This window comes from Cottoperca gobio, chromosome 20, assembly GCF_900634415.1.
Source record: "Cottoperca gobio chromosome 20, fCotGob3.1, whole genome shotgun sequence".
Taxonomy (NCBI): domain Eukaryota; kingdom Metazoa; phylum Chordata; class Actinopteri; order Perciformes; family Bovichtidae; genus Cottoperca; species Cottoperca gobio.
Window position 1 is genome coordinate 10,277,543 of NC_041374.1, and position 26,216 is coordinate 10,303,758.

A 26,216-nucleotide genomic window follows, 5' to 3' on the forward strand; every position below is an offset into this window, starting at 1 on the left:
GTGTGTGTGTGTGTGTGTGTGTGTGTGTGTGTGTGTGTGTGTGTGTAGCAGAAAGAGAAACTCTTAACATTTCTGAGGTATGTGTGAGTGTGCTATTCAGTGTGACTAAGGGGGTAGCCAGCGGAGTGCAGTGACATTTCATTAAAAGTCTCGCCTTTGCTCTGCTTGCGTGCTCTTCTGTTCCACTGTGTGTGTGGAGTTGGGAAAGTGCGTGTGTGTGTGTGTTTGTGGTGGCTGCTCCTGCAGAGTTAAATGTCAGTGGCTGTGACGGCGTTGCCATGGAAACCCCCCCATGTATAGCAGGTTAAGAGTGCTGCTGTCTGAGGTTAAGAATGAGAAGAGCTGGAGGGTTTTCTTCCCTCACAGGTCACCGGCTGGACAGAGTGCACACTCCTGCACGCACTTACACATGGAGTAGATACACCCCACACACACATACACACACACACACACACACACACACACACACACACACACACACACACACACACACACACACACACACACACACACACACACACACACACACACACACACACACACACACACACACACACACACCAGTGATTTCTGGCTCTCCCACACACACCTGTCATGTTGCAATTGACTTTGAAGGGGCCAAGGGGTCCGCTGCCGTCAGGGTCGATCCAGTAGGTGTCAGAGGACCTGCCCAGATGCTTATAGGCCTCGCATGATGGCTCATAGATAGCTGGGGGGGGGAAGAGAAATAAGGGGACATGAGCAGCTGAAGGTGGAGAACACAAGACTAAAAAGACAATAGGTGTTACACACATTACACACCAGAAGATCTTTTTAAATAAAATGTTGGATATGGCTGAGTGACAATTACACATCGTCACCTCCACCGAGGAGGTTCTGTTTCTTCTGCTCAGTTTGTCTGTCTGACAGCAGGATCACAGATAAACTACCCCATTTTCTCAAATTACACAAATTGTATTTCACTTTCTTTAACATTGCGAAGAAATTGCGAAATAGGGCATTTGTTTTTGCAACAATATGGTGACGGAATAATAGGAAAAATAGTCCCCAATTTGGCAAATTCATGTCAAGTCAGAAACAGATTTAAACGTTCTGAGCAATGAAATACAAAACAACTTCTTTGTAGCGTCCATGTTGTTTCCACAATACGATTTAAGGCTCATGAACACACTGAAGTTGGAAGATTGACTTCCCAACGTGGGAGACGGGAACATCCGAGGAAAACGTGATGAAGCTCGTGATGGAGCTCGTGATGGAGCACGTGATGGAGCTCGTGATGGAGCACGTGATGAGCACGTGATGAGCACGTGATGGAGCACGTGATGGAGCACGTGATTGAGCACCTGATGGAGCACGTGATGGAGCACGTGATGGAGCACGTGATGGAGCACGTGATGGAGCTCGTGATGGAGCTTGTGATGGAGCTTGTGATGGAGCACGTGATGGAGCACGTGATGGAGCACGTGATGGAGCACGTGATGGAGCCGTGATGGAGCTCGTGATGGAGCACGTGATGGAGCCTGTGATGGAGCACCGTGATTGAGCACTGATGGAGCACGTGATGGAGCTACGTGATGGAGCACGTGATGGAGCATGTGATGGAGCTCGTGATGGAGCACGTGATGGAGCTTGTGATGGAGCTTGTGATGGAGCACGTGATGGAGCTTGTGATGGAGCTTGTGATGGAGCACGTGATTGAGCACCTGATTTAGCACCTGATGGAGCACGTGATGGAACACGTGATGGAGCTCGTGATGGAGCACGTGATGGAGCTTGTGATGGAGCTCGTGATGGAGCACGTGATTGAGCACCTGATGGAGCACGTGATGGAACACGTGATGGAGCTCGTGATGGAGCATGTGATGGAGCTTGTGATGGAGATCGTGATGGAGCACGTGATGGAGCTTGTGATGGAGATCGTGATGGAGCACGTGATGGAGCTCGTGATGGAGCGTGATGGAGCTCGTGATGGAGCACGTGATGGAGCGTGATGGAGCTTTGATGGAGCACGTGATGGTGCGTGATGGAGCGTGATGGAGCTCGTGATGGAGCGTGATGGAGCACGTGATGGAGCGTGATGGAGCGTGATGGAGCTCGTGATGGAGCTCGTGATGGAGCGTGATGGAGCGTGATGGAGCTTGTGATGGAGCTTGTGATGGAGCTCGTGATGGAGCTTGTGATGGAGCTCGTGATGGAGCGTGATGGAGCTTGTGATGGAGCTCGTGATGGAGCTTGTGATGGAGCTTGTGATGGAGCGTGATGAGCTTGTGATGGAGCTCGTGATGGAGCGTGATGAGCGTCATGGAGCTCGTGATGGAGCGTGATGAGCGTGATGGAGCTTGTGATAGAGCTCGTGATGGAGCTTGTGATGGAGCGTGATGAGCTTGTGATGGAGCTCGTGATGGAGCGTGATGAGCGTGATGGAGCTCGTGATGGAGCACGTGAAACACATTCACTTATTTGATGTTGGGAATCCGGATTTTCTGACAATAATTTCAAACATCACTTTAGTTGGACGGATAACAAACTAACTTCTGTGAAGTGAATGTGCTAAAAAAAAATAAGTACAAAGTTGTCCCGAGGGTGGAGTCAGTGTTAAGTCTGTGTTTTAATCTAAGATCAGAGTGGTTGCTCTTGCATGGCTGTCGTTCTCATTTTCTGCACCGAGGGTGACGCAGGGGAAAGGTCATTACAGTAAACCTCTCAAAGCTATTTTGTGTCGGCTTAAGAATCGCAGTGTAAGTAATGATATTATGCTAACACCATATGATGCCCACAGTAACAATAAATATGACAATAAAGAAGATATACGTCCCCAAAGATAGCTTGCATATCCGCACTTTAATATATTTCCTGTAACGGACCAAAGAGTAATTAAATTGTAGAATTTGCGATGGATCTAAAATAGCACATCGATGTCCGAAGCTGATTTCTTTTCCCTTCATCCAGAAGGCAATTTCATGTGGACTATTCAGCGCCTGTCAAGAAGCGGTGTCTTGTCCCACACACTAAATCTATCTGACAACATATTGATGTCATGTTTGTGATGACAGAGAGAGAGACGGGAGGGAGGGAGGATTGCACTTCAAAGAGAAATGTGGAAGAGAAACTTCCTTGATGAGGGAAGACCGTTTCACAGGCTTAATGCTGAGTTTAAAAATAAAGAAATATCTCCGCCTTTTTTATCTCCCTCACTGTGATTATTCTTAGCTCTTTATTAGAATAATTTCAGTTTCTGCACGTCTCCTCTCTCTGTCCTTTCTTCCGTCTTATCTCTTTCATCACATCTTCTGACTACTTCATTATTGGTATTTTCCCTCCTTGATATCCCTCCGCTCATCCAGGGGTTTAGTGATGCAGCTTCTTGCTGAGAGGACGTGCTGAACCATCTCACAAGGATCTGTGCAGGAACTGCTTCTGGTCCAAATATAGACAAACACATAGTCGGATAGATATGTGTTCCCATAAGGACGCTTTATTTCCTATATTATTCAAACTCACTCTAATTTTCTCACACTTTTATATGAGACATGTTGCTTAAAGTTGAACATACATTCCCTTCCTTCCTGTCTGAAAATAGAACTATATTAGTGGCACATGGGAGCAGGGATGGCATTCTCCAATTTTTAAGCCTCTCTGTGTCTTTGTGCTGGTGCTTTTGGTCGGATTGCTCTTCTCAAGACTAGAACAAAACGCACAACGCAGTGAGAAAAACCTTGGCCTCTGAACACTTCAAAAGTTCAGCTGTCCCTCTGCTGAGGATTGTGGCTTTGGAAGGATAAACAGCTTAATCTCTCAAAGGCGAACAGAGGAAGGCCGAATCAAACAAATGCACAAGGATCAGAAGCCAGTGGTGTTCAAGTGAAGGGGGGGGGGCACATAACTACATACACACACATATACTTACAAGTGTGGCAGGTGGCTCCAGTGTATCCTGTTCCATCACAGGTGCAGCTGAAACTGTCCCACGCCTGTTTACAAGCGGCCGCCGTGCTCACAGTGATTAGGCATACACCTGGAGAAGACACGCGAGTCATGAGATGCCTTTTAAAGTAGGAGCGATATGATAGGTGTGCAGTATGTGAAGGTCAGAGGCACACACACACACACACACACACACACACACACACACTAGAATACTCCTGTGTATCCTTCCTCTGTGGGACAGATTGGATTGTATTTTGTGTAAAACAATGGGTACAGTAGGATACAGTATGAACAGTGCCAATAACTCACACTGAGCTTTGCTTTTAAAATCCCTTTAGCATCATACAAAGTGTGATTCCTAAGTTTAAATCGTATGCTTTATGATTTCATTGGCCACACATTCATTAGTATGCGGAGGCTCCTACACATTCTAATTCAGGTGGGAAAGAAAAACACATTTAAAAGTGCAAGACCAGCAGTAAGATCTAATTATTGTAATAGTTATTACACCCAAAGGTGGGTGTAGATATTTTAATTGATTAAATATAGCAATCAGAAAGAGTTAAAAAAGTATGGACAATAAAAAAATAAACTAAAATGTAGCAATTAGGAGCTGCAATAAATTCCTATTTTATACTTACATTCTGTGGTACACAAAAATATGTCAATTAAAATAATTAAATTGCGTGTCTGCCTATATTGAAAGACAATTTAAGTGATCATGGAAAGCAGGAAGTGACAGAATTGGGGTTTATCTTGTACAAGATAGAAGGTATCATCACAATTCAGTGTCCACATTTCAAAAAGGACCTGAATTAGGAGCGCAGTGCGCGTAAACAGTGTGAATACAGCATTAAGCATTAAGCATTAAGACAGCACTGTCGAAGTTTGAATACCAACTGAGTCTGAGCACATCAAAGCCGAGCAGTTTATCCTCTGCAGCCCTACTGGGGACGGCTCCCGAGGCGCTGTTGTCTTAGAGCTGCGAGTTTCACACACATGTAGTCACGCACAAATTATTGATGTGATTAAAATATCCGAGTGTGATTATTTGAATGAATCAAAGGGATGTTAATGAGCGAGTCATACGAGCTGCGGGGGTCCTTCAGAGACGAGACCATCACTATTGTGTCGAACCTCCTATGAAGCTGACACACAACTGTGAGCTTGGGAGTTCACTGACAGCGGAGTGTCTGGATCTGAGACTTTGAGGAAGAACATGCTGCAGCAGAAAGACTTCCCATCTTTTACCCATGATGCATTGAGCCACCAGTCTGATTCAGCTCTTTTTGTGATAAATTGAAATTTTATAGTTGTACTGGATGAACGTGACGGCATTTATAAGTTGATGTGTGCTTGTAGATGTCTGTATAATTCATAGTGTGTTAGAGACAATGTAATGCTGTGCATGTAAATGAATGCACAGGCACTGATATGTAAATTAGCGTATAGCTAAATGTATAAATCATCTCTTTTTGATGTATGGTTCTTGTTTATTAAAGACTAATAATACAAGTGTTCAAGTGTTTTTACTTTATTTTAAGTATTGTATGTATGTGTAAGAAAGTAGAGCTGCTGGTAGAAGAATAATCATCCAGCTCCAGCTGTGTTGACTGATGCAGAAATAAACACTTTAGGTAACGCATCACATATGTACCTGCCAACTCAACAGTGACACCGCTTTACACAAGTAAGTGACTTTCTATAAAAGTGAGGTTTTCAAATAATATAGAACTTTGTCAACACGCTATTGCATGTACTGTTAATGAAAACAAGAACTCCAAGTATGTCACACTGATTCGTAGTTCCAGCAGGCTAACAAGTGCAGTTAAGATGGCATTGTGCTTTCACAATGGGCTGAGATTGACAAGCAGCGACAATCACAAAAGACATTATGCTCAGCAAGCTGTGAGCACTGAGGTACTGTATACTGACTATACGCTCCGGGCTTTGTTGCAGAACACAAGCATGATCTATGAAGAGAATGGAGCACCTCTAGTGCGTTTAAGCTTTTATGCGAATGTGTTTCAGCACTCTTACAGAATGACATTGTGGAATATGGGAATTTGCATGCATTGCCCTCGTGTGTGTCTGTGGAGATGTGTGTGTGTGTGTGTGTGTGTGTGTGTGTGTGTGTGTGTGTTGTGTTGTCTCCCACCATCAACAGAATCCCACAGTGGAACGGCATTGATCAAAAGCAGGTCAGACAGGGCTATTGAACTGTCTTCAAAGACATTCTGATTAGTTAGTTTGTAACACTGCACCCATTCATCTTCCCTGGCAGGCCCACCTGCATACTGCAGGGCTGACACACAACATAACAGAGATGGGCAAATGCAAGGGGAGGAAACTGTGGTGGATATCTAAGGACCTTGACAAGAATTTGTACCAAAAATCTGACCACAGTCAGCCTGCTGCTAGTAACAGTAACAGTATCTGCTGGTAACAGCAGTGCTAATGCACCACAATCTGCAATGATAATAATCATGTCATACTACATTACCTCACAATGCAAGGCAAAACAAATGATAACAGGATGCTGCCAGCAAATCCATAAATTAACGGAGGGCATGAAAACTAAAATAAAGTAGAGCTTTATGAAACATTAAGAGCCGTCTGTGTCCGACTGTGACACACACAGCAGGACCGGGACAGCAAAGCTTTTTATTTGAAAATGCTAACATATGATTATTAAAGCAACATTAATGAATACGTTCATACTAACAATATAAAAGGGGACGCGAGTAGTGGTGACGCACCGACTACAAATCAGTGTTGGTTCACTCTCACTGCTGAGTCTTTTGCATTAGTGGGAACTTGGCCTCAGTAGTGTTCCAAATTTAAGAATCCCAGCAAGCCAGACCTCTTGAAGTGAGGACGAAATCGATGTAAATCAAGCAGTGGCAGCCGTGTCGACTACTCGGGGAGAGGATTGTGATGAAGGTAAGTGTTATTGACAAACTTAACCGGAAAACAAATCACTGAGTTCAGGAAATATGCTGTTCCAATCAGCACAAGGTCAACTCCTCAGCGCAGCTTCCTGCTCATGTTAACGTTGTGACCCGTGCTCCATGTTTCTAATGAGCACTGAATTTTTCTTTATGGGTTAAACTTTTTATTTAACATAGGCCTGATTCCTGAAGGTCAAACACGTCCACAGTTTAAATGTTTTGCACACAGGAATCCATTCAGCACTCAGATTGAGCTCAAGGCGTGGATGAGTCCATATATGGCAAATCCGTCCCAATGTGTTTGTCTAGTCTATGACAAGGAAATAAATTGAAATGTCAACAAGTTGTAATGAATGCTTCCAGTGAGACAACATTGGGACGTGCTGTGCAGAAGACGCTGCTCTGTTGTACTTGGTAATGAAATAGAGAAATGCGTGGCTATTTTTTGATGTTTGATTAAGTTCACAGTGTCGTCCCAGGATGAACCTACTCGTTCCTTTGAGCTTAAAATAAAAATAAATAGCCTTTACACACACATTGTCTTACCTCTGTGAATCCACCGCATCAATAATGTCCATTTATCAGTATGACAAGCACACAACAAAACATATTCCAGTGCAGTAACACACACAGCCCAGAGTCCTGAGTCATATCTCTCTGGGTAACAATTTAGACTCTGTTTATATTACTCTTCCAATTCAAATCCATTTGATTTATGACACTACTGACCCATTGTTTTAGTGCTTTGCATGAGCCTGACTGTGTATTTTTATTTATGAATGATTGTGTGGATGTGGTTGCATGCAGGAAATATCACTTTTACCTGTCGATGATTGCACACATGTCTAGGCTGACGTTCTCAAAAGCTCCCATAGTGCCTTTCTCCACTGCGTGCAAATCAGCTGGTTGGTCGTCCACCAAAATCGCTTGCATACAACCCTGGAAGGAACGCTGGGAGGGTGGGAAGAGCGTCTGCAGAAAATACCCTGAAAGCAGCAAAACAAACAAATACTTTATTATGGATTAATTTACTTTTACAACATCGCAGAGAGTTCGAGATGATTAAATTAAATACGGAACAGAATTTGAGGAGGAACTGAAACAAAGGGATAAACAGCAGCTTGTGTTAGAACAGTGAAAGAGGTGCAAGGGTGTGGGAGGATGACTATAAACAAGAAAAGATGGATTCTTTTGATCCACGATATAAAACACATCATAAAGAGACGACCTTCTGTAGAAGTAGAAATCAGGCTTAACAACGACATCATCCTTGACGAGGAACAACAAACCTGTGCCATCGCCTGGTTATTGTCCCTTTTAAAGCCATGAACCTTTATCAGCCCTCGTGTTTTAGAGCTTATGCACAAGGCCCATTAGCCTTAATAACGGTGCTAAGGCCGCAATAGAGTAGAGGACATATAGGTTTTACTATATACAGTACCTTTATGAGATACAAGAGTCAATGGCCCGTCCAGAGGTAGCACTGGGCCTTGACTGAAACGAGGACAAGGTTAGTGTGCATACGGTGTGTAAGCAGGCTAAATGGATATATGGTAGGCGTGTGTGTGTGTGAATTCTTCACGCACCTGTGTGCAGTATGCATGCACACCGTATAGTATGTGTGTGTACATCTGCAGCCGTTATTACCGTGTGCATGAACTGTCAGATATAGGATGTGAGAACCTGGAATTCAATCTTTGCCACAAGCACACGGGTCACTCATAAAACACTGCCGCTCAATGACATCTCCATCATCGTGATGTTATAAGCTGTCACACTCTCCAGCATGTCTATTAGCCTCAAGGCCAAAGCATCAAAACGGCTTATTATAGAGGTCATATTCAGTGTGTGTGAGTGTGTGTGTGTGTGTGTGTGTGTGTGTGTGTGTGTGTGTGTGTGTGTGTGTGTGCACCAACATAATTGTAGTTTATATAGCTGGCTGATATGTAAGTAAGCAGCATGAAAGTAAAATGCATGGGCCTGCGTGTGTGTGTGTGTGTGTGTGTGTCTGTGTTCATCCTTTTCTTCACATCTTCTGATTTTATTTTCTTCCCCCAAAAGTTTACCCTGTCATCCTTGCCATCTGTCTCTTCTGCTGGCACACCTGTCTGCTGTCTTTCCAGGGGAGTGTGAGACAGACACACAGTGAGAGCAGAGAGGGAGAGGAGATGGGAAGCAGAGCAGACTACATCTGGCTGGCAGCACTTTGTATGCTGAGGATCGCATATGGATGCAAAGGAAATGCAGCCTTGCTGACAGTTTGGCAGCTCGAGAGGAGCAATGCATGGAACGACTTCATGGAGGGATGGGTTCTATGTTGCTCGGCTGTGAAAGCTAACAGTGGGTGGTCACTCTGTTGTTCTCTCTCAACCACCGAGTAGACTTTCCAATTGAACCGTACGAAAACGTCCTACTTGTGCCACCTGATTGACCTGATTCAGCCACATACTGCTCACTTTGAGTGGAGAGAGTTTCTAAGACATGAGTCTCGTATTGTATATATAAATATAAACCCAACAACTATGTAATCCCTCAGCTCTATCTATAATCCACCGTTTTCAAAGTACTTTTCAGTAACCACATAACATCCTGTACATTGGCAGCTCCCGAGTGTCACTTTGATTAACACTGTAAATGCTCATCTGGGCATTGCACTATACTCATTTGCATGTTAAATTAATTTTAGTGGGCTTAACAAGACTAAGAGGAAATGTATCCTGACTAGTCATGCTTTAAATGTGGTCAAAGCGCCATGTCTTCCCTTCTAGGACCAGCGATGTATCATTGTATAATTCAGAACGCTGTATTGCAGCTGAAGTAACAAGCAGAGGAAGATACAGACCGAGATTAATGAGCTGCAGTCAAACAGAGACAAACACTTGGCAAACAAAGCGTTCATACTGCTGTACATCCTCAAGCTATCACACACGCCCATAGCTGAAACCCAAGCTAACAATGTCTGACCACATTATATTTCCCCTCCTGAAAGCATTGATAATGTGTGGTTTTAATTTGTAGGATAAACACAAGCTCTATGTCTCATAACCCCTCAGGATGTGAAACAGCAGCAATAATCCCTGGCAGTCTTGCTGGCACTCCATCACAGTCCTCCTGCCCAAAGAGCTTCTCCTACAATACACACTGGACGAGCAGCAGCAGCTCGCGACTACCTGAACACCATCTGACTGGCACGGCCGGCTCTCAGGCTCCACGGCGTTTGTTTCCACATCCCAACACATTTCGGGGACAGATCTGCTTTCAGAAGAGGTAAGGCTAGAAATGTGCCAGAATGCTTAGACGAAAAAAATAAAATAAACAAATGTTCTGAGGCGGCAATTCTACAAGATATTCAGAAGAGACTACATTTGTCAGCCACAAACAATTGTGCTTAACTATTGAACACCTGCTGCTATTTACTTCCTCTAACTGTTAAAAAAAAACAACAGGAAAGAGCTCCTTTAAACAAACATGATGCACGAGAGTCAAACGTTACTGCACACAAGTCGAGGAAGGTATGTACCCGCCATGGAGGACGTGCATAAGACGGTATGCACATACACACAAGTGCATTAGTGCATGTACAGTCAGCACAGGCTGCTGTGTGGGCGTCTCATTCATCACGAGCTTTAAGATGAAGACGTGTCAGTGTGGACTGTGTACAATTACTTCTAATACGTGTAATAAGTGCTCTTGTGAGTGAAATATTATATCAGCATCATAACACTCATTTTGCATTAAAGTACACTGTAGATTTTAATAAGAAAAACTAAGTTTAAAACTGTTATTTATTCATACATATAAAAAAAACAAAAACATGACATTTGCAAAATGATGAAATGAAATGCTGTGACACAGTTTGGAACAACTCAGCAGAGTTATACAATTGGTAAGTAAGTGGAGATTGCAAAACTAATAAATGAAACACAGAACGCCATTTTATTTCCAGTTATCAAACACCCGCATGCTTCAGAGTGGAACGTCCCATAATTGACTACTCTCTCATTAGTATATTCATGTGTCCCCTGTTCCCTGCAGAAAAAAAGAGCATGACTTTATGGCCTTGTGCGTGTGTGTGTGTGTGTGTGTGTGTGTGTGTGTGTGCGAGTGTCCGTCTGTCTTCCCTCTTGAGAAATTCAATTTGTGGATGTCTCGTGTCAGTCACTTACTAATTTCTCTCAGCGCAGCGTCAGGAGTGAGAAACTACTCCCCGTTAAATAGGCTTTGGGTTCAGGAGGCAGCTTCAAAAAGCAGATGTCTGAGGGATGGAGGCGAAGACATGAGAGGAGACAAGGGGAGGCAGAGAAATGAGAAGAACCGGTTAAAGGGGATAAAAGGGATGAGAGGAAAGAGCGGAGGATGGAAAGGAAGAAGAGAAGAAACACTGAGACTTTTGGAGGAAAGAGAGGAGGGTGGGAAATAAAAAGAGGAGAAGAGCAGAATTAGGAAAGAGGGCAAAGTGGAGGATAGGATGACAAAGCCTTTTCCTTCTTCTGACATCTAAAGTATAATATCCTGTAACTCTGTAACCTTGGGTCGAGGCAGTGCCACGTGAATTTTAATGCCACAGAATCAGTAAATCACTGAAAGGAAAGGCAAAGAAAAATCTTCAAGCAAAACGTTAATTTCACTGAAAATCTTTTTAAATAACGCTTGTTTTAGGGAATTACTATAAAAGTATTATATTAACTGACATTGCAATGTTACAAACTAAAAAGGTTGACAGAAATAAGGAAGAAAAGTAAAGAGAGGAAAAAGTAATTGCTGCATAATTTAGCCTTTCAACTCTCCGGGAATGGTACTTGAGCTGCGTAATGTCTCATCATAGTCATGAAAATACATTAAACATCACCACTTATGCAAATTAGGTAATTTATTAAGTTAATTAAAGCACCAATTAGCAATTTTTTTATGTCAGTATGCTCGTCTTTGCATTACAGCTCCATGTTATTAATATTAATGTTATTTAAAAGCGTTAAGGAGCTCTGTTGTGTTTTAAAAAATGGCTTTCCTTGATTAAAATGAATATTTATGCGTTAAAGCAAAGATCAACTGCTGTATGGAGGGAACCTGCAGTTTAAGTACCGTGTCACGTGTCTCGACTCGGACGCCATCGTTACACGTCAGACAAACAAAACGGAGCTGAGACAGAACTTCACCAGCCTCGCGCTTATTTTTTTTACATCTTTCATTTAATTTTGAATGAATGCAGACAAAGCGCCCACTTCATCCTGCTGTGTGGCCCGTGTGTGTGTGTGTGTGCGTGTGTGTGTGTGCGTGTGTGTCAGACAGCAGCCACTCTGCATACAGCAGAGGAAGGAGACTGACAGGGGAAACCCTTAAGCACATTATAACACGCAGCGTTGTAACAACCCACCATTCTGAGGGATGTCTGTGTTTCAGGCGCTAATGGGCGTGACAAAGTGCTATTTGATGACCCTCGGAATGAGAACGGCCTGCGCACCCTTCTCATTGGCGGAGCGTTACGCGATGATTAAGAGGGATTGTTTTAGTACGAGTTCATATGCTTAGGAAAATGTTACATATTAACCCTTTAAACACAATTATTGCACATACTGCCTTCTTGTTGAAGAGCTTTGTGTTTGTCCTACAGTAAGTTGCTTTAATACAATCTGATTGGGTGGTACTAGCACTACATTAGTGGTTCAATCTGTGGTCACTTTTCAAGAACTGTTGCTATGAAAACACAGCAGCTTGATGCCTTCCAGACATGAGATTTGAAGCAGATGGCTACCTAGATGAATCTCAGCAATTATGTGAAGCCTCGTCCTCGTCTATGAAAGAACAAGCATCGCTCCCGATGCTGAGAGGTGTCTGCTAATTGAGGCACACTGACAGTCATATATATAAAGTGCTGATGGAATATTGTTAGAGAGCTTTAGGACAGCTTAATGCAGACGGCCTCTCTGACACATCGAGCTGAACGATCAGAGAGTCTAATTGAGGGCAAGCCAAAGGCTAACCTATCTTTTGTACATTCACTATATTATTCTGTTACCTCCGTGCCTGGATGGAAATTAGCCCCCGAATGTGATGAGGTGGAGTGTTTTTGAATAAATGTTAAATTGATTTTCTGTTGTAGTTCTGTGGTTGGAGTTGTAGTTTAAGTGTGTTTCATGTGGTCAAAAACACCCTCTGTTCATACAAGTTCACAGATAGGCATGAAGTAACAGAAAGTAAAACCAGGTCATGAAATTGGAGGACTCGCATGTTGTATGAATCTAAAGCAAAACCAAACCCCCAAAGTTAGGAGCAAACTAAAGTCATTCCCGGAGAAACCACGAGTCTGAACTGGTTGAAATTGTTCCAAAAATGTCTTCTTCAAACTTCTCCCCCGGCCTGTGAAGCGGTGGCCTAAATATCTCTGTGTACTCCTTGCCATAGTAATAATCAGCGGTCCTGTAGCCCCTGCAGCCTTCAAACGTGTGTTTACCACCAGGCTGCTCCTCAGTATTCATTATGTCATGTAACACTAACGAGTAAAACCCCCCGTCACAGTTGCTGCCAATTCAGCCCACACATTACGCCCGTCGATGGGGAAATGACTTCTGGAAGAACGTCCGTGTATTACTCTGTAGCGTGCATGTGTGTGTGTGTGTGTGTGTGTGTGTGTGTGTGTGTGTGTGTGTGTGTGCACGTTACGACAAGTGAAAGCCATGTGCAAGTACGAGACAATCAAAACATATGTATACAGCACAGTATGTATCTGTGTGTATAGGAATATAAATATGTGGTTAATGTGTGTGTGGAGCGCTGTTGTTTCCTTTGATGACGTGCACATACCGCCTCAGGGGTTTTATGTCTCATTGTCACCATATAGCGTTCGCTTCCCTTTTCTCTCTCAAGCCTCGCTCTCACTTTATAACATATCTTTTACATTTCTCTGCCAGCAACTTCTCTCCGTCTCATTCCTCGTCTCTAGCTCCTCTTGTTCCCTATCTTTTATCCGTCTTCTCTTCGGTTTTACTCTTCCTTTCTCTCACTCTCTTCGTCTGCCTCCTCTGACTTCTTCAAGGGGTAAAGACATTACAAAGATCCTCTGCTCTCAGCCACTATTGATTCCCAACTCAGCTTACCAAAATCAATAAATCACCAATTGGATCAAAACGGAGACGAGAGGGTGAGAAGAAAGAAGAGAGCAGAGGGTAGGGAAAGTTGGGGTGAAAGAAAGATACGGGATAATAAAGATTGAATGATTCTGCAACACCCTGGATAAAATAATAATAATAAAAAAGTGAGTTTTGCTTCCTGAGTAAAATGCAATTACCATATCAAGGCCAAGCTTAGATTTAAAACATAAAACTAATAAGACTCATCATGGGCTTAAGGGCGGTTCACTCAACAGCAGCAAGGAGTAAATTAAGATGGACAACACATAATAAAAGAATCATGATGTGTGTGTGTGTGTGTGTGAGAGGTGCTCTGATCCTTATTGACTGGCCTGGGGGAAATGGTCTTGCTTGATGGAGGAGATTGTACTGTGATAGAGAGAAGGAGAGAGAGGGACAGAGGCTTGATGGAGCAATCAGAGCCCAGACTATCTCTCTCAGTTACTGTAATTTCATACAGGTGCCCACACACACAGGTGCCCACACACACAGGTGCCCACACACACACACACACACACACACACACACACACACACACACACGCACACACGGACCATCTTCCAACAGACGACGGACAGCAGTGTCTGGCATCATTAACCTGGCGTCTTCCTAATCCAGACAGATTGTGACTGCTCCTTGTGTGTGTGTTCCTCTCTGTATGGTTGTGTATATCTGGTGGTCGAGTTGCGTCAGTGCTCTCGCTAAGTGAGCAACTTCCTGAACTCTGGCCCACTAAGATATAGATTCAGATTTAGATAGATAGCGAGCTACATGATTAATAGACATATTTAGAGTTGGTACAGCTAATATAAGAAGTTTCACTTCATGTTTCACAACACTCTCCTCCTGCCCGCCACCTCTTACAGCTGATGCCCTCTAGGAGGCGCTACAGGTCCCTGCCCGTCAAATCATCCCGTTGTAAAAACTGTGAACACTATAAGTACACCGTCACTAAAGCTGGACACACGCTGGACAATTCTTAGAAATGTTGTTTAATATGAACTCGAGTGAATCGTCTGCGATCTAAAGCCAGAGCTCACGATTCTTTGTGCTCACACTGTACGTGTCGTCACACCACAGCGTGAGTGTTCCCACTGACTGTACAGGACTGTCTCAGAAATTAGAATATTGTGATAAAGTTCTTTATTTTCTGTAATGCAATTAAAAAAACAAAAATGTCATGCATTCTGGATTCATTACAAATCAACTGAAATATTGCAAGCCTTTTATTATTTTAATATTGCTGATTATGGCATACAGCTTAAGAAAACTCAAAAATCCTATCTCAAAAAATTAGAATAGTTCCTCAGACCAAGTAAAAAAAAAGATTTATAACAGCAAAACAAAATCAAACATTTGAAAATGTCCATTAATGCACTCAGTACTTGGTTGGGAATCCTTTTGCACGGATTACTGCATCAATGCGGCGTGGCATGGAGGCAATCAGCCTGTGGCATTGCTGAGGTGTTATGGATGCCCAGGATGCTTCAATAGCGGCCTTTAGCTCATTAGCATTGTTGGGTCTGGTGTCTTTCAGCTTCTTCTTCACAATACCCCACATATTCTCTATGGGGTTCAGGTCAGGGGAATTGGCAGGCCAATCGAGGACAGTAATGCCATGGTCAGTACACCAGTTACTGGTGGTTTTGGCACTGTGGGCAGGTGCCAGATCATGCTGGAAAATGAATTCCTCATCTCCATAGAGCTTTTCAGCAGACGGAAGCATGTAGTGCTCTAAAATCTCTTGGTACACAGCTGCATTTACTCTGGGCTTGATGAAACACAGTGGACCAACACCAGCAGCTGACATGGCTCCCCAAACCATCGCTGACTGTGGGAACTTCACACTGGATTTCAAGCAACTTGGATTTTGCTCCTCTCCAGCCTTTCTCCAGACTCTGGCGCCTTGACTTCCAAATGAAATACAAAACTTGCTTTCGTCTGAAAAGAGGACTTTGGACCACTCTGCAACTGTCCAGTGCTTCTTTTCCATAGCCCAAGTCAGACGCTTCTTCCGTTGTCTTGAGTTCAGAAGTGGCTTGACCATGGGAATACGGCTATTGTAGCCCATTTCCCGGACACGTCTGTGAACAGTGGCTTTTGATACCTGGACTCCAGCTTCAGTCCACTGTCTTTGAAGCTCCCCCAAATTCTGGAAGCGACTCTTCTTCACAATGCTGTTAAGGCTGCGGTCATCTCTCTTGGTTGTGCAGCGTTTCCTGCCACATTTCCCCCTTCCAACAGACTTTTTGTGGATGTGCTTTGAAACTGCACTCTGTGCACAGCTTGCTCTTTGAGAAATGTCTTTTTGTGTCTTACCCTCCTGATGGAGGGTGTCAATGATGGTCCTCTGGACAGCAGTCAGATCAGCAGTCTTCCCCATACTTGTGATTTAGTTTACTGAACCAAGCTGAGTGTTTTTCAAGGCTCAGGAAACCCTTGCAGGTGTTTCGAGTTAATTAGACGATTCAAGTGATTCGTTGAACACCCTACTAGTATACTTTTTCATGATATTCTAATATTTAGAGATAGGATATTTGAGTTTTCTTAAGCTGTAAGCCATAATCAGCAATATTAAAATAATAAAAGGCTTGCAATATTTCAGTTGATTTGTAATGAATCCAGAATGCATGACATTTTTGTTTTTTTAATTGCATTACAGAAAATAAAGAACTTTATCACAATATTCTAATTTTCTGAGACAGTCCTGTATGTGTACAATTAAAAGGACCCATAAGGACTGTTAGTCACAATTCACTCAGAGGCAGGTAGAAGTTTGTTTGGCTCTGGAACGTTACACCAGTACAGTTCACAATAAGAATAACAATCATGTTTTATTTCAGAAAGCTATGTTTTACTGAATATGTTGTACATTGTTAACTATTGGGGAGTAGTGGGAACTCGGGGGGGGGGGGGGGGGGGGGGGGGGTGGGGAATGACTCATGGCAACGGTTGACCACACTTTCTGACAGCTGGTCGGGAACAGCTGATCGCAATCAAAAACTGAAGATGGATGGCAATATTTACGTAGAATTTATGAAACAAGTAGTCAAGCTCGACAGACACGCAACGCGGATGAAAAGGGATATAAACTGGATGCTGTTGTCCGACACGTAGCGAGCGTCTTATACTCTGACGTCTCCCTTGTGTCTCCGATGGGCACTGGATGGAATGTGACGGGATGACGATGAATGAAAGTGGAAGTGAGCAAATCTATAGCGATGGTGTCGGGGGTGACCCTCACCTCCTAAGTGATAGGTTCCTCCCGTGGCGATGCTGAGAGGTGAGGTGGAGCGCACGGCAGACGCCTCCTCGCCATCTATTGTTAACATGGCAAAGTTCTCCTTGGCGACCAAACGGATTGCGTGCCATTGCCCGTCGTTAAGGCCTGAACCTGGAGGGAAGACAAAAACATGTTCAGAAAACAAATGTAAATTATAAACATTATGTTTTATAAGTCTTCTACATCAGCACCGCCACATTCGTTCATTCATCAACACGTCTTCTTCCTTTTTACTGGGTCAAAGTAAACGTTGTTATAGGAGAATGACAAAGACCTGACTGTGTGACTCATCATGGGAGAGAAGTATGTGGGTGGTGAAACTAGGAAATAGAGTTTCTGCCTGTGATGTGTGGCGATCTCTCTCTGTGTACCTTCTACAATGTACCGCTGTGTGTGTTCCTGTCTCATGCCTCCATCTCAGCTGCCTGGCGAACGTGGCTTCAGTCAGAGTTAAGACATGCTCAGCAGAGGATCATCTTCCTGCCTCTTCCACATGTTCCCCTCACTGCTACACATATTCTCATATGCTCCCCAATTCTTCTTCGCTTCTCTTTTGTTCTCTCCCTGCTGCTTTCTCTCTCCCCGTCTCCAAGCCGAGTGCAGCTTCCAGTCTCAAGGCCCTTATGTCTCAACTCCATTAACTCTCAGATAACCCTGTTTGCATCTGAATACCAGAGTGCATATGTGTGTGTGTTTTTTTATATGTGCATGCATGCTTTGAGCACTCTGTGCAAGTCTGTAATGTGTTCATATGTCAATGTGGTGTGTGTGGGTGTGTGTGTCGGTGCATGTGAGTTTTGTGCTGTCCTTTTCTCTCTCTTCCCTTGTAGCTGTGCTCCATTAAATATGAGTGATGTTTTGGAAAGGGACATTACTACTGGAGCCGAGAGAGAAGCCAGCTCACTCTCATCACGCTCCCCTCTATACATCACCTCTTACTGACACCAATCTCTATTCATCCTTCCCTCCCTGCCTCCCTCTCTGTCCCTGATTCTTTCTTCCGTCGCTCCGTCTTTATTTCCTTTCCTATATTTCTGCATTTCACTTTTCCTTATTTTCTTTCTGTCTTTTTACTCCTCGTGTTGCCATCTGCTGCATTGTGCATCTTTTTGAATTCAGCTCCACTGACTGTAATGCATCGAGGGAGGAGACTAGCAAAGTTCAAGGTACGGTCACGTGTCAGAAATCCATTTCTGCGGAGTGCATTTGCTCATGGATCAGAGTGACAAGTCAATACACATGTACCTTAACTCGCTGCACGTTTCAACATATCAGACACATGTGTGTAAGAGATGATGCAAACTTCTGTTTGTGCGTTTCTGCATCTACAAGGCACACTTTGTTTATCTCTTCCCAGAATGCACTTGAAGACCGAGGCTTTGGTGTCAGTAGGGAGTCTACACTAATTAATCTTCATCAGTAGGGGGACTATGTGCATGCATGTGTGTGTGTGTGAGATCATGACAGTGACCATAGGACTAAAAAAGCCAAGATGGCCACCTGCTGAGGGGTGTGACCGCTGTGACCTCGATGCTGGTTAAATATGCAGAAACACTCACAGCAGTACCAACATGAATGTGATTATGCAAACAACAAACGCCACTAGCGCTGTCAGAGAATAAAACATTTGATATTGTTTGATATATATTTGTTGCACTAGTCAGGAACTGAAATGAGAGGAAGCTTTGTCAGAGTGACAGAAAGAGACCTTGATGTGCTCCTAAACTGGCAATCCCATTCCTGACTGATATTGGTTTGATGTAATCACTAACAAGCTCTGTCCCTCTCTATAACCTCTTAAATGTAATGGAAAATAGATACCGTGTAACCTTGTGTCCCCTCATCTGTTTTACATCACCTGCAATAGCTTTGAATGATGAGCTTATCAGTGATAGCGGTGTTATTGAATCTTCCCACTCACTGCTGCACCAACACAAAAAAGAAACCCCGACACACAATATGCGGAGCTCTCTCCCTCTCTCTCTCTCTCTCTCTCTCTCTCTCTCTCTCGCTCTCTCTCTCTCTCTCTCTCTGTGTCACACACACCTAACACACGGGCTCAAACACCGGCTGTGTAGCACAGATAAATAGAGTTGAGATAATGAAGGCGACTAGTAGAAGGCGGAAGAGAATTGTTCAGATTTGACGAGATAAAAACGTTTCTTCGGGAGTTGTCGTTCATATGCACGGCCTGACCAGTCGCTTCGCTCTGTTTACGTTTTGAATTAAATAAAAAAAAAATGAGGAAATCGCACTTTGGGCTCACATCTCACATCCTCTCTTCGAATGCTCATTAGAAAGAAGCCGCCACACTATGGCAAGAAGGTCTTTCCAACCGAAAAATAACCCATTAAAAACAACAGAAAGGTGGAGAAGGATTTCACTTAATAAATAATTAAATGGGGACCGGCAGTAATTCTATCATTTTAACATTTTAGAATAACATTTGACCCAGATATTCTCATGACATTTTGGCACTTCTAACTTCTGCCTTTCTGGAAGGAAAAATAGTTTTAAAACGGTCAGTAGCATTAATTATTCATGTCAGCAGTGGACATTCGATGGGTTACAGTTAGAGAGCTAGATAAGTGACATGTTTATGAGGAAAGCACTACTTATGTCCAATATAACTTCCATAATGTAATAAACATAACATATGTTAAATGATTCTGTGGCTTTATCCTTTGAAGATATTCTTCCGTGTCGTTTCAAGATTTGTTTTTTGGAAAATCATTGTTGCAACAGCTGTGGTTATTGCATCAGCCTGCTTTCCTGAATATGGTCCGGGACAGCCTCCTTGTGTCAACTCTGCAGATATATTATAAGAGGTCTTTTGGCTCACAACACCCGACGTTTAGAGGGAGACACAGAGAATCAGATTCCATATTTTTCAAGGAGCTTCTAGGTTTTACAATGAGGGGTAATCTGCTGCTGGTGCTGCTGTTCTGTCTGTCCGGGACGTCAGCTCAAGGAGAGAGCGGAGACGCTGACCAAGGTTTACAGACGAGTGGTCAGACTAAGAGGGATATCTGGAATGAGCTGAGAGCTCTGAGAGACATGCTGGTGGAGCAAAAGGTGGAGCTGAGGAATACCAAGGCTGAAGTGCAAACCCAGAGAGACAAAGTGGCGGGTCTAGAGAAAGAGCACATCGGTAATATATCAACAACTTCTCAGACTGGGGATGCGATGAAGAAATAATCTGCCAATGAATGTTTTGCTTAATCATTTGGTCAGTAAATTGTCAGAACATGGTGAAAAAAGGCAAATATTCACATTCAAAAAGCTAAAACCGAAGATTGTTTTGGGAACTTTTGAAGCAGCAGTTGAGAAATGATTGGCTCTCGTCCTCTTAGAACACGCAGCAGAACATGCAGCCCTGGTGTTCAGAGTAACAACCAGCGAGAAGGAGGCGGCGGCTCTCAGGGAGGAGCTGGATGTTTCTAAGACTGAACTACAACTCACCAGGAACAAACTGGATGAGATTGAAAGAACAATTGCAGGTAGATAAAACTACTTTAAAACAATAAAACTCTTCCCCTTGAAACTAAACATGTGTGTATATAATACAGTGTTTCCCCTACCATTGTCTTGCGCCCTGCCAACGGAGCCCAGCGCCCTGCCTGAAATTCAAGGTGTTTTTATTTTTTTATTCACAACTCCCTTTTCACATTGACAGGTGCTCTTTTATTAAATAAACTAAACACTAATGCTATTGATATAATTTATGTGCACGTTTCAGTGTGTACTGTCTACTTTGCACATTCACATTCTCTCCTTCGCTCCGTTTTGCGAAGGGCGGGGCTTCGCAGCTGACGCACACACACGTGCGCACACACCTACAGAGCGGAAGAAAGGAGCGGGGAGAACTAAATAGAAACCGTGCCACGCACGCGCCCACACAATCTCCCCGCACGCGCACACAATCTCCCCGCACGCGCACGCAATCCCCCTCCCCCCCTGCACGGTGAGCACCCCTCCAAAGCAGTACACCTAGGGGAAACACTGTAATATGTTATTGCTTTCTTTAAAAAGAAGTGTATTAGTTAAATGTTTCCATCGTGTGTTTACAGACACTCCAAAGCTGGCCTTCTCTGCTGGTTTGAGCACTTCAGGAAAGATTGGACCTTTCAATACTGAAACTACACTCGTGTACAAAAGAGTCTTCACTAATATCGGAGGAGCTTACAACTCAAATACAGGTGTGCAAGCAAGCAAGCATCCTAATATTGCTTAACACACAGAGACGGCTGACCTTTCTGTGTCTGTTGCAGGTATCTTCACGGCACCAGTCAAAGGAGTCTACTATTTCAGATTCACTGCTTTCAGCATGCAGAGGGGAGATTGGATGGCAGTAAACTTATACCATAATACTCAGAGACTTTTGCATAATTCTGAGATAGCTGACCATCATACTTTTATTGCAAATGCATTGATTCTACAGCTGGAACAGGGAAGTGTGGTCTATATGAGGCTCCACAATGGCTGTGTGCTCTATGATGATTCTAACGCCCTGACCACCTTCAGCGGCTTCCTGCTGTTCCCTCTGCGACCGTCAGATGTAATCCCAACTTTCTCTGGGGCTTGAAAATGTCTCCATTTGTCCGTTACGTTACCTTTTATACTTACTTTGTCAATATTGTCTTTGGTTACCTCAATCTGCCATTTACACACAAAGAAAGAAGTGGACTCATGTGTGCTGCAATCACTGATAAATAAACTAAAGTGTGTGATCACCATCAAGCTGTACTCTTCTTAACAATAGTAAGGTTTTCTCCATTTACGCTGCAGTGAAACATCAGAAAGTCTATAGTTGTGAAGATTAACAATGAGCATAATGATGTGCAAATGTCCTAAAATGACACAAAGCTTACTTGGAGTTTTAGGAGTATTTCTAAGCAACCCTGCACTGATAGAACTAATCCAAGTAACCTCATTACTTTAGGTTGTTTTAATAAAAGATGTCTTAATTGCAATATTTAGAATTAACATGAAGCATTAGCGTGCATGTAAATGTCTCCCTATTCTCAATAATTAGGTCACTGCAACTGACAACATATCTACGTGTAACATTTTGAGTGACACCCAATGAATTCCCACAAATACTGACATAAATGATGTACTTCCATTTTAAATGAAAACAAAACAAGAGAAAGTTTAACAACCACAACTCGGAGCAGCTTTCCTTGTGTGGCAGTCGATACTGTACACAGGACGATTAACTTGAACTACCCACTGGTGTATTCAAGACAGAGTAGAATATAAAGTGTTTCTACGATTAATAATGCAAAAAGCTATGAAATGCACAATAACATAATCACAACATCCACTTATTGTTTGTCCTCTAAATGTGCTTTGGAGGCTTCACAACCCCAGTGATTCTATCAGCACATGAAACCTCCGTGCATAATGTCACAAATACAGAATGTGCACGCTTTACCCACTAAAACTGCTTTATGTGTCCACTTCAGTCATAGGAGGATTAATGGGGTACTGATCGCATGTTATCTCAGCGCAATACAGGGATAATATAATAAGACTTTCTCTATTAACAATAGTTAATCTTGTAATTGTAACTGTCACAGCTACAGTAATTGTTAGTAACAGGTCAAGTTTAGCGGTATTAATCCAAAATAATTCAAAATTAAATTCTTAAACTATACTGTGAGCTGCAAATAGAAGATAAAACACACGTTATATTATTAGGAATTAAAGATGGAAGTAAAGTCAACAACCTGAATTAATGAAACTGTTTGTAAAGGCAAAATTAACACATTGAAATTCAACATATTACAAATCAATCGGGTATATGCAAGTGTGTGTGACATATCTGTGTCCACACTCACACAACACACACTGTTGACACACGGTAACAGCTGATATACTTCTCACAGTGAAGTCCAAAGTGTACCAGTGAGAATCTGAAGCGCGATAGTTCATCACAGCAGCCGAGGGGAAGCGGCCACCCGGAGCACTGACCTTGTAGATAAACTGGTTAAAATGTAATTGAAGGAAACCCTGTGTGATTGATACACCAACACCAGCGTACAGAGAGGCCTACTGGAGCGTCACAAGTTTTCATTACTCAAACTGTGACTTTCACTGTGGCAGACTGAGGAAGAAAGTGTCAAAGAAAGTCTAATAAAGCATTAAAGGTAGAGCAGCACTATCATGGCTGACATCTGGGCTGAGCCGGAGGAGTGGAGCAACATGTTAATAGAGCGGAGGGTGGAGTCGAGTGTCACCACCACGCAGCGTCAACGCCAGAGAGACAAAGTGTGCGAGGTGCAGCGGGAGAACGCCGGTGAAATGTTACTCCTGATGATGAAGCTGGCTTTACACAGTGTTGACTTGCTCCGACCTTTGCATTAAGCTGCGCCCTCTCTCAGCATACCTGAGCTGAATACATGACTCCATCACGTTTCTCATTATCAGACTCAAATGAAGAAGAAGAAGAAGAAAAGTGCATTTTAGGAAGATTAACAGCTGATCTTGTGGAGCGAGACGCCGAGAGAGAAAGCAGTTTTATCCTCAATATTATCGTCACAATTGTTTATTTATTTTTCTTTCGAGACAGAGGAGCTTATAAAAGCTTCCTCCTCTTATAAAAAATAGTCAAATTGAGTTAATTCTTGTTGCAGTAATTCTTAAATGAGAATATTAACAGTATGTGGTAGTACGTTTATGTGTGAGTGCAAGTTAAATACTTCAGTCTTTAGTGGAATAATACCCCAAATTGCTGTAGCTTCTTAAATATCTGTAATTATATATCTTTATTCACTCAGAACTGTAAATCTAAGATTTCTTTTTAAATGTTTTACGGGATATTAATCAAAGGAAGTGAGATCCAACATCAGAAACTACTCAACACAGTGAAACACGAGTCCACCCCTGATGAGATGAGAACTAGCAGTGGGAGTTATTATAGTGGAGACAAGGTGGCCAGGTGAATACTAATCACATTCTCAGAGGGAGAAACCTGATTACATAGATATCAGGAAGTAATATGCAACAATTATCATCTTATCACAAAACACACGGGAAACAAACATTAGTTATGGATGTTTCTTCGTCTCGTCGCTGCAGGAGCAGTTTGGGAATATCCCGACGTGTCCGACGTGGAGCCGTCATCCTCTTTCTGCTTACTTTCTCTTTCCCCACATCACTTTTCTCCTCTCCAACTGTTTCCTATCGATCCTGTATGTATAGTATAAATTAATTTCTGGGGCCCTCTGGCATTCATGAATTCCTCCTCCCCCATCGTCTAAATATTCGGTCCTCAGAGGAAGTTTGAAGCGCTTCACGGATGGCAGAGTGCCAATCAAACAAAGCGGGAGAATGCAATATATTAAGCCTCGCCGGCACACACACACACTCACACACTCGGGGGGATTGAAACAATATAACATTATAATCTGGGGTGGCTGTAGTATGTTTCCCCCCACAAATCTGTGCTTCAGGCCTATTATTGTAATTACTCAGGCTTCATATTCAGACTGTAACCTTGTGTGTGTGACTGATAGTAATTCTGCATCTCAAAAGAACTGATGTTATTACTTCCAGCTAAGTTGATGGGTGTGAACGCACGCATGAAAGCACACACACACACACACACACACTCACACAGTTTTAACAGAGCAAAGATATTCTGCTTTCGAGGTGTCTGAACCCAACACTTTGTGGTGCCTGTGGCTTTGTCTTCCCTCACTGGGATGACACATTCCCCTGGTGGTATCAAACAGGCCGATTCACAGCGACAAGAATTAATGCAAAACGTGCAGAACAGATGAAAGAGTTCATCTTGCAGAGCATTTACTTCTTTTATAAAACTGTTGAGAGGGGAAAGACATAATACATAAAGCAGATTTGATAATAACATGCGGGTGATGCAATGCAAGAGATGTAAAAGTATTGAAAGGCAATTAAAAGAGACGTGCATTTCTAAATGTGTCTATTCAGAGCATCACGTAAATGAAGCTCAGCTCCACAATCAGTTACTGAGTCTCCAGAATAATATTCATTTAACTGTAATGTAAAGAGATTGCTTATTGAGAATGTCAACGCTGATGCTGTTTGTATCCACCTTTAACACGCGCCAACACTTACTTGTGTCTTGTTTATGCTTTTGTATCACAATGTACATATTCTTTAACTAATGCACATATTGTAATATTTCTTAATATTCTAAGACGCTTAACAGCATCAGGAAAAGGGAGTGCCGATGAAAACTAACTCATTTAAATGAGTTTAAATGTTGATCGTCCCTTTTCAAAATCAAAAAAAATCTAAATCAAATGTCAATCCTCTGCACTTCTGATGAGTTGGATACTTTACTTGCAGGTTATAAAGATGTTCAGAAATGAGCTTCTGCAGCAGCAGATGTTAAACTGCTGCTGGTTTGAATATGTGCACGTGTTGCATTATAATGTATGCAACACTTTGCTGTGTTCATGTAAAGCTATGAATGAAAAGTAGAGCTATGAGAGGAGGGAACTGAGCACCTCATTGGTCATAGAGAGTAGTTACACTCGGATACTTTGTGACTATTGTAAACAGATATATATATTATCTTGTTATCTTCAGCTGTCTAATAGCATACAAGGAGGAGCTAAACCCCATGTTCCTGTACACATATAATTATATAATGATCACGACTCTGACAACAGAACAGGAGAATAAAAAACAGATTTCTTTGACTTCGGTTCACTAGAACCTGTTAGATGTTCTCTGCGTCTGCAAACGCACTGGAGGCAGTGGAATATTGTCTCCATGGAAACAATGCCGGTGCCAAATAATTCGATAATTAATCAAAAGGATGATCAGAGGATCTTCAACACACATGCAAAACCCCACAACACTCACCAGCTCTCTGTGTCCCCAGGAGCTGTTTCCACTGGCTTTGGTTTATTGGATCATTTCATGGTATGTAAT

The 26,216-nt window shown here is 42.8% G+C and overlaps 2 protein-coding genes across 2 annotated transcripts in view; one reads left to right on the forward strand and one right to left on the reverse strand.

Moving 5' to 3' along the window:
* The window catches only part of cntnap2a (contactin associated protein 2a), a 259,501-nt gene that overhangs the window by 92,322 nt on the left and 140,963 nt on the right, over positions 1 to 26,216 (reverse strand). The window contains 5 exon segments of the mRNA XM_029457576.1: positions 590 to 709; positions 3,908 to 3,980; positions 3,982 to 4,015; positions 7,702 to 7,864; positions 17,250 to 17,399. Coding sequence (XP_029313436.1) covers positions 590 to 709; positions 3,908 to 3,980; positions 3,982 to 4,015; positions 7,702 to 7,864; positions 17,250 to 17,399 — 540 coding nt within the window.
* Positions 20,104 to 22,017, forward strand: LOC115025384 (uncharacterized). Its single transcript, XM_029457577.1, has 4 exons — positions 20,104 to 20,439; positions 20,642 to 20,788; positions 21,359 to 21,487; positions 21,560 to 22,017. The coding sequence occupies exons 1-4, from the start codon at positions 20,202 to 20,204 to the stop codon at positions 21,871 to 21,873; spliced, it is 828 nt and encodes a 275-aa protein (XP_029313437.1). The 5' UTR covers positions 20,104 to 20,201; the 3' UTR covers positions 21,874 to 22,017.

Excerpts from the sequence above, each read along its gene's own strand:
- LOC115025384 (XM_029457577.1), top strand. The coding sequence starts at position 20,202 with ATGAGGGGTAATCTGCTGCTGGTGCTGCTGTTCTGTCTGTCCGGGACG. Across the intron at positions 20,440-20,641 it reads TCTAGAGAAAGAGCACATCG|AACACGCAGCAGAACATGCA; the intron begins GTAATATATCAA and ends TCGTCCTCTTAG. Across the intron at positions 20,789-21,358 it reads GATTGAAAGAACAATTGCAG|ACACTCCAAAGCTGGCCTTC; the intron begins GTAGATAAAACT and ends GTGTGTTTACAG.